Source organism: Bufo gargarizans, chromosome 10, assembly GCF_014858855.1.
Source record: "Bufo gargarizans isolate SCDJY-AF-19 chromosome 10, ASM1485885v1, whole genome shotgun sequence".
In the NCBI taxonomy this organism is placed as follows: Eukaryota; Metazoa; Chordata; class Amphibia; order Anura; family Bufonidae; genus Bufo; species Bufo gargarizans.
In genome coordinates this window covers 127,277,934-127,287,465 of record NC_058089.1, presented here as the reverse complement: position 1 = coordinate 127,287,465, position 9,532 = coordinate 127,277,934, and the positions used below count along the sequence as shown (strand labels likewise).

General features: G+C 43.8%; 1 protein-coding gene across 1 annotated transcript in view; it reads left to right on the top strand.

Moving 5' to 3' along the window:
• Positions 1–6,808: 6,808 nt before the first annotated feature.
• Positions 6,809–9,532, top strand: part of LOC122921034 (protein-glutamine gamma-glutamyltransferase 5-like) — an 84,332-nt gene continuing 81,608 nt past the window's right edge. Inside the window, exon 1 of the mRNA XM_044270911.1 lies at positions 6,809–6,955. Within this exon, the coding sequence (XP_044126846.1) occupies positions 6,937–6,955 (19 nt within the window). The 5' untranslated portion in view covers positions 6,809–6,936. The remainder of the gene's footprint in view (positions 6,956–9,532) is intronic.

Genomic DNA, 9,532 nt, shown 5'->3' with positions numbered 1-9,532 from the left:
CCACCATTAACGGCAGGGCCGATTCTAGGTGAAATGGGGCCCTGGGGCGAAAAACAATAAGGGGGCCCCCCCCAAGACACTTGACTTTTACAGAAGAAACTGTATATTTTGGGGCACAGTGTAGCGGTTAGTGTTGATCACGAATATTCGAATTTAAAATTTTTATCACGAATATAGGTACTTCGAAAATTCGCGAAAATTTTGAATATAGTTATATATATTCGTAATTTCGAATATTTAAATTTTTTTCCCTTTTTTTTATTTTTTTTATTCAATTTTTTTTTTTAAATCAGTACACATGATCCCTCCCTGCTTCTAGCTTGTGGGCCAATAAGAAGGCTGCAATATACTTGACTTTAGGAGTAGTAGTGTTTGCAAATTTTGCTCTATATTCGTTTTTTCGAATATTCACTATATAGCTATATATTCTTGTTTTAGAATATTACGAATATTTGAAAAAACGAAGTTATAGCAATATAGCGAATATTAAAAAAAAATCGAATATAGAGCAATTTAGCTAATATAGTGCTATAATCTTCTTTGTCTAATAGTCGTAAGTTTAAAAATTCGCACTAAAAATTTGAATCCGAAAATTCAAATTACGAAAATTCGCATATTACACAATCATTACCTTGCCGATTTTTCAAGTAAAAAAATTAGTGAATTTTCGAATTTTCGCGAATATTCGCGAAATATCGCGAATTCGAATATGACCCCTGCCGCTCATCACTAGTAGCGGTATACTGTATATTGTGGGGCACAGTGTGGAGGTATACTGTATATTGTGTGGCAGAGTGTAGAGGTATACTGTATATTGTGGGGCACAGTGTAGAGGTATACTGTACATTGTGTGGCACAGTGTAGCGGTATACTGTATATTGTGTGGCACAGTGTAGGCTATATGTGTAGCAGAGCAGGGAGAGGCTGGTGCTGCTACTAGGGGGTCATACCATGGGGGAGTAATAACGCCCACCATAATGCCCCCCCAGTAGAAATAATTCTCCTTATAATGTGTCAGTGCAAAAAATAACCTGGTTATAAGGGAAAATAATAGCATTCTTTAATACAGAATGCTAAGTAGAAGTTCAATATACGTAATATACATTATATACACCCCAGTATAATAAACATTGAGAGCCCCCCCAGTATAATAAACATTGAGTGCGCCCCCCAGTATAATAAACATTGTGTGCCCCCTGTATAATAAACATTGAGTGTGCCCCCCCAGTATAATAAACATTGAGTGTGCCCCCCAGTATAATAAACATTGAGTGCGCCCCCCAGTATAATAAACATTGAGTGTGCCCCCCCAGTATAATAAACATTGAGTGTGCCCCCCAGTATAATAAACATTGAGTGCGCCCCCCAGTATAATAAACATTGAGTGCGCCCCCCCAGTATAATAAACATTTAGTGTGCCCCCCAGTATAATAATTATTTAGTGTGCCCCCCAGTATAATAAACATTGAGTGTGCCCCCCAGTATAATAAACATTGAGTGTGCCCCCCCAGTATAATAAACATTGAGTGCGCCCCCCAGTATAATAAACATTGAGTGCGCCCCCCCAGTATAATAAACATTTAGTGTGCCCCCCAGTATAATAATTATTTAGTGTGCCCCCCAGTATAATAAACATTGAGTGCGCCCCCCAGTATAATAAACATTGAGTGTGCCCCCCCAGTATAATAAACATTGAGTGTGCCCCCCAGTATAATAAACATTGAGTGCGCCCCCCAGTATAATAAACATTGAGTGCGCCCCCCCAGTATAATAAACATTTAGTGTGCCCCCCAGTATAATAATTATTTAGTGTGCCCCCCAGTATAATAAACATTGAGTGTGCCCCCCCAGTATAATAAACATTGAGAGCGCCCCCCCAGTATAATAAACATTGAGAGCGCTCCCCCAGTATAATAAACATTGAGTGCGCCCCCCAGTATAATAAACATTGAGTGTGCCCCCCAGTATAATAAACATTGAGTGTGGCCCCCCCCAGTATAATAAACATTGAGTGCGCCCCCCCAGTATCATAAATATTGGTGGCGCAGTGGGCAGTGCCAATGAGGGTTAAAAAAATAAATAAAAATTTACTCACCTCCTCCAATTGATCGTGTAGATGCCGGTCTCCTGTTCTTTCTTTAGGACCTGTCAAAGGACCTGTGGTGACATCACTGTGGTCATCACAACACATGGTACATCATATGATCCATTACCATGGTAATGGACCATGTGATTAGCTCAGTGATGTCACCACAGGTCCTGAAGAAAGAACAGGAGACCGGCAGCTGCGCGATCAATTGGAGGAGGTGAGTTAATTTTTTATTTATTTTTTTAACCCTCATTGGCACTTCCCACAGCGCCACCAATGTTTATTATACTGGGGGGGGGGGGCGCACTCAATGTTTATTATACTGGGGGGCGCACTCAATGTTTATTATACTGGGGGGGCGCACTCAATGTTTATTTGTTTATTATACTGGGGGGCGCACTCAATGTTTATTATACTGGGGGGAGCGCACTCAATGTTTATTATACTGGGGTGTTGGGGGGGGCGCACTGCGCCACCAATGAAGATAACTGACGTGTTAATACAAATACAGGAGGCGGGTGCTGGAATGAAATAGCGGGCACCCGACCTCTATGATAGGGGGCTGCGATCAGCGGCAGTTAACCCCTCAGGTGCCGCTCCCTGTCATAGAGGTCGGGTGCCTGCTATTTGATTCCGGCACCCGCCTCCTGTATTTGTATTACAGGTCAGTTTTCTTCATTGGTGGCGCAGTGGCCACAGACCCTCCCCTCCTCCTCCCATCTCTCTTCTTAACGGCGGAGGCGGCGGCAGCAGCAGCACAGGGGGAGGGAGAGAGCCCCCCTTGCCTCTATGGAAGCGCCGCCCTGCCTAAAGTTAGTTGCGGGCCGGCGCGGGGGGGCCCCTAAGGACTCGGGGGCCCGGGGGCAATTGCCCCCCTTGCCTCTATGGAAGCGCCGGCCCTGATTAACGGTACTGGCGTCACGACAAAAACCATCAAGGGACTCAGCACCCTAAGGACCCCTAACATCAAGGGCACCTCAACCACCATCTTGGCTGATGCTTCCCTACACTGAGCATGCCCCGGAGGATTTCGTGCTGTCCACCTCAATACTGTGCTGCCAGCCCAGGGAGGCTTTCTGCTAACCGTGAGTAAAATTATGAACTGTGTGTAATAATTTGGCCCCTCATCGGTCCACCGTGCACCTCACGTGTTGCCCCTGCGCTACTGGCTGGCTGCACCACTAGCCTCCACGAAAGTATTAAGTACATTACCCCAGCATTACCATCACTTCCACGACGTGTTCAGTCTACAGGGGGCTGATGTGTTACCTACCTATAGGCAGGGCCGGACTGGCCTGCTGGGATACCGGGAAATTTCCCGCTAGGCCGGCAGGCCCTGGTGACAAGTGGGGGCGGCCGGCGGCAGGGCACAGCAGCAGGAGATGAGCGCTTCCATTGTGGAAGCGCTCATCTGCATAGTCATCTGTATCGCCGTTCTCAGGACGGCGATACAGATGTCTATGCTGCGCCAGGGGAGGGAGAGGTGTGTCCCCTCATGTTCCTCTGGGGGGGCTACTTGCACATGATAGGGGGGCTACTGGCACATGATAGGGCACATGATGGGGGGGCTCTGGCTACTGGCACATGATTTGGGGCATCTATGGGGGCACATCTTACTGGCACATGATTGGGGGCATCTATTGGGGCACTTATTACTGGCAGATTATTGGGTGGCACTATAGGGAGGCTAAAAATAAGGGGTATTTTATATGAGGGGGTCTGTATAGGGGAATTTTATACTGGGACACATTATGGTGGGTACTATGGGGAAGGGGGGGGGAATTACTATGGGGGTCATCTACAGGGGCACTGAGAAGGGGTATTTTATATTGGCACATTATGGGAACATTAGCTCAACTAGGGGCATTACAAAGTGGGTATGTTTTGCACATTATAAGGAGAATTATTACTACTGGGGGGGACATTATGGTGGGCTTTATTACTCCCCCATGGTATGACCCCCTAGTAGCAGCGCCATCCTCTCCCTGCTCTGCTATCCCTCTGCCCCTACTTCAAATCCTTATTATGAAATCTTTCTCATTAGGATAAAGCACAAAATCAGCTCCACCGAGCCCCCGGCCAAAGTGTTGAAGTGGTGTCCGAGATCCCCAAGGGCCAAGCCAAGTAACTAAGTTTTTATGTGAAATATGTTTATGTTTGTAGTTGATCTTTATTATCGATTTTACATTGCAAATTTTATATTTTTTTTGCAGCATATGATTTTATAAATATTTTTATTATTTGGTCGAAAGGCTCATTGGGGGGGATTGTAACAGGACTGCCGTAGAATATCTAAAATAGCCGGTCAAGTAAAATGTTGCATGCAACAATCATTAAATAGGTGGCCAACAAAAAAGGGGTGGGTCATAGGGCGTGGTAAAACACTGTCTGAGCATGCTGAGAGTTGTAGTTTTGCAACAGTTGGAGGCATCCTAGTTGGGAAAACACTGTGATATGAACAATGGGGGTTCTACAAAAAAGCTATCGTGGGGCAAAGTTTATATTCGTGTTTACACACGTGTTCTAAAATGAATGCTTTCTCCCATTATAAACAAGTAAATAATGACGCAATGCTGTGGGGCTGGTATGCAACTTTTTCCAGGGCTGGATTTTATCCCCAGTCCGGCCCTGCCTATAGGTCATATGATTGTCCCATAGATCTATTGCCAGGTACCATGCCACCCCGGGGACATCTATATAATCTCACTGGGCCTGAGATTCAGGCACAGTGTGATTATATTAAAGAGAATCTCGAGAAGGGTTTCATTTGTCCATCCACTTCCCCCGCTAGATCTGGGTTCCTCTTCTTGGATAAGAAGGATGGGGGCTTGAGACCCTGCATCGAATTTCGCACCCTCAGTCGGATCACGGTGAAGAACCAGTACCCTCTGCCACTGATTGACGATTTGTTTTCTGAGGTGGCAGGGGCCCGGATCTTTACCAAACTCGATTTGAGGGGTGCATATAACTTGCTACGTGTCAGAGAAGGTGATGAATGGAAGACCACATTCAACACCAGGGACGGGCATTCCGAGTATCTTGTTATGCCTTTTGGTCTCTGTAAGGCTACTTTCACACTAGCGTTCGGAGCGGGTCCGTCTGATGTTTCATCAGACGGATCCGCTCCTATAATGCAGACGTTTGCATCCGTTCAGAACGGATCCGTCTGCATTATAACTTAGAAAAATTTCTAAGTGTGAAAGTAGCCTGAGCTCTTTGCAATTACAATAGAACCTTTAGCGATTAGTATACGAGAGAATGAAAGTATTGAGGGTATGGTAATGTAAGGGAGAAAATAATGTTGTTTGCAGATTAATATTTTTTTTGAAAAATTTGGGTATTATTCTGGTTTGAAAATAAATTGGGGAAACACACTTGATGTTGGGGGATAGGGAACAAGATGGGTGTTTCGAGGTACATGGGAATAAATATTACAAAGAGTTTAGCTAAATATATTAAAGGGCTTCTGTCACCCCCCAAAAGTCTTTTTTTTTTTTTTTTTTTTAGGCTATTTAAAATCCTTATACTGCGATTTTTCAATATATAGTGCTCTTACCCTTTTCTGTTGGCTAGTTTTTTTTAAAAACGGCACTTTTATAATATGTAAATTACCTCTCTACCAGCAAGTAGGGCGGTTACTTGCTGGTAGCCACCGCATCCTGCTTTTAAAAAAAACGCCCCCTCCTCTCCTCCCTTCGGCTGGCCCTGTCTGCAATTCAAATCCCCCGCCTGCACCTCATTCGGCGCAGGCGCTCTGAGAGAAAGACGCTCGCTTCCTCAGCACTCCCTCAGTGCGCCTGCGCCGATGACGTCTTCTCTTTCGGGTTTAGAGGTGATGTCATCGGTGCAGGCGCACTGAGGGAGTGCTGAGGAAGTGAGCGTCTTCCTCTCAAAGCACCTGCGCCTAATGAGGTGCAGGCGCGGGATTTGAATTGCAGACAGGGCCAGCCGGAGGAGAGCATTCGCTGGCCCTGTCAATCAGCAGGAGGAGGGGGAGGATGTGACGGCTACCAGCAAGTAACCGCCCTACTTGCTGGTAGACAGGCAATTTACATATTATAAAAGTGCAGTTTTTAAAGAAACTAGCAAACCAAATATGTTAACATTTACCTTTCCTCTCTTCACAATATAAGCTTTCATGCACATGAACGTATTCACATTTCGGTCATCAAAACACACATCAGGAATATGTTTATACCTTCAGTATGCATTCTGTAGTTTTCTCACTCCATCAATAAAAAGAGCTATTCTCATCCACAATACAGACAAGCATTCTGTAATTGGCTGAACAGAAAAACGAATCCGCATAAACCACTAATGCGTGCATGACCCAATGGCAGTGAATGGGTCAGTGTGTTATCCGCATAAAATACTTTTAGCACATGGATGAAAAATATGGCTGTGTGCATGATGAAACCTAATCTTAATAATGGTTATGATAATATTTAATAATAAATCGTAATTACGGTAGGTACTGTGAATACATGGTAAAGAAGTAAAGTACCGAGCCACTACTATACAGCACAGCAGAGAGGTGAAGCCATGCTGTGATAGCAAACAGCACTTCGTTTTCAGCATTCTTTTATATATGTTGCGAAACCTTTTTGAATTCTTTGTTTCACACTGTAGTTTAAAGAGAAATTCTGAGGAAGACACTTCAACACGATTTAGCAAACTACCAGGAGTTCAGTCATGGGTTAGACAAAGTTGAAAAAACGGTCACACCCAAGAGGTCAGTGAAACCATAGCATGGGTATAAAAGTGCTAAACTCCACTGTCAATCCCTCAGTCACAGCCCTACCACAGTAACTAAAAGCTTAGGCTGCAGATTACATAGGGAGAAGAGAATGGCATACCGGAGTCAAGGTACAGTAATGTATTGCTATGTTTTCTAAGTATATGTTACTTTTTAGTGTCCTACATAGTTATTCATAGATTTGCATATACTCTTTATCAAAAATGTTGATATTTGTCAAGAACATGTGGATTACTTACACTAAATAAATATATTTTAGCCACTTCTGCATTGAGTGATTTTCCCCTTTAATGACCAGATACAGTAATGAATTTTTTTGTAAATGTTGGTTTAACAGATGAATGTTAGTTATAACTAAAGCTAGAAAAAACAAAGTCTTAAAATTCCCCTTTTCCATATGACCAACATGCGGCCACTAATAAAAGATATATGCCCGTTAAAACACAAATGGCTATAGAAGGAAATTCCTATCTATTACTATACTGCTTTATGTGGAATATAGTTTGTGTCATCAAAATTGATTGGGTTGAGATGTTCTTGTGATTTATTTATTTTTACTTTTTTTTTTTTGCTCAATGTACAGTATTGTGCAATAGATTTAGGCTACTTTCACACCAGTGTTTTTGCTGGATCCGTCATGGATCAGGAAAAACACTTCCGTTCTGATAATACAACCATCTGCATCCGTTATGAACAGATCCGGTTGTATTATCTTTAACATACCCAAGACGGATCCGTCATGAACTTCATTGAAAGTCAATAGGCGACAGCTCCGCCTTCTATTGTGTCAGAAATAAACGGATCCGTCCCCATTGACTTACATTGTGAGTCATGACGGATCCATCTTGCTACACACATCGCGGACAGAAAAACGTTACTTTCAACGTTATTCTGTCCGCGATGGGGATGCAGCCAAAAGGAACAAAATGCATTTTGTAGCATTCCGTTCCCTTCAGTTCAGTTTTGTCCCCATTGAAAATGAATGGGGACAAAACGGAAGCGTTTTCCCCCCGCTATTGAGATCCTATGACGGAGCAAGACGGATCCATCCTGCCACATAATGTAAGTCAATGGAAACGGATCAGTTTTCTCTGACACACTAGATAACTGATTTGTCCCCCATTGACTTTCAATGAAGTTTATGATGGATCCGTCTTGGCAATGTTAAAGATGATACACCGGATCCGTTCATGACGGATGCAGACGGTTGTATTATCAGTAACGGAAATGTTATTGCTGATCAATGATGGATCCAGCAAAAATGCTAATGTGAAAGTAGCCTTATTGTCTTGGTAGATGTATTATTTTGCATTCTCTTTCACAGCTCCACAAGGTTGAAATCCTGCTTTCAAAGGAAGGCAAATCTGCCTAGTTGTGGCACTGTTTAGGAGCAGAGAGGGAGGATTACATCCCGGTAGATTTTGTATTCTGTAGACTCTATTTTAGCTACACGTGGTGGTAACCCAGCTTTCCTGGGACCTGAATGGCAAATCTGGCTAGGACACTATTTAGGGGTGAAGAGGGGGGTTTATCTTAATTTATTTATTACTTTGCAGTCTATTTTACAGCTCCACATGGTTGTAATCCAGCTTTCCCAGGAACCTGAAAGACAAATTTGCCTAGCTGTGATGTTTGTTATTTGGGAATGAGGAGGGTATTTATCTTGGTAGATTTATTATTCTGCAGTCATTTACAGTTTACATGGTGGTAACCCAGATTTTCCAGAACCCTGATAGGTAAATATGTCTAGCTATGGTGCTATTTGAAAAGTGGGGAGGGGTTACATCTTGGTAGACTTAGCCCTCTTAAAGGGGTTGTCCGGGTTCAGAGCTGAACCCGGACGTATCCCCATTTTCACCTCGGCAGCCCCCTGACTTGAGCATCGGAGCAGTTCATGCTCCGATGCTCTCCTCTGCCCTTCCCTAAATCGTGTAGGGCAAAGGCATTTTTCGGAGATCCAGTGATGTACCGGGGCTCTCTATGGGGCTGCCAGGAAGCCCGTTGACATCACCGGCACTAATGGACGGGATTTAGCGCTGCCCTAGCCAGTAAAATGGCTAGGGCAGCGCTAAAGCCCGCCCATCAGAGGCGTTGACGTCACTGAACACACTGCCGGGTGGAAGTTTTCATCCGGCAGTGTGTTATGATAAACAAAAGAGCCCTTGCCCTGCGCGATTTAGCATTGGAGAATGAGATGCTCCGATGCTAGCCTCAGGGGGGCTGCCTGGGTGAAAATAAGGGTATGTCTGGGTTCAGCTCTGAACCCAGACAACCCCTTTAAATCTCTTTTACAGGTTTCTCAGGACCCTGAAAGGGTATCTTGGTAGTATGTTGACATCTCTCTTAGGGTACCTGCACATGGTGCAGACTTGTATTCAGCAAATCCTCACAAAAAAACAAACATACATTTGCACAAATTATCATGATTTTGGTGCATTTGTAGTGCATTTGTTATGTGGATTTTCTGTTTATGTTAACTCCATTGAAGTATATGGCGAAAACCCCTTTACAGAAGGTGTGGAATCACACAAAAATTCACATGCTGCTGATTTCCAAATCTGCACGGTAGGTCAGTTTCTGCATGAAGGAAAAAGCAAAGTGTACACGAGGCATGTCTAATCTCCATACTATGCTACAGTATGGAAAATGTGTCACTGGGATTATCACTCAGCTTTTCAAGGCTCCTG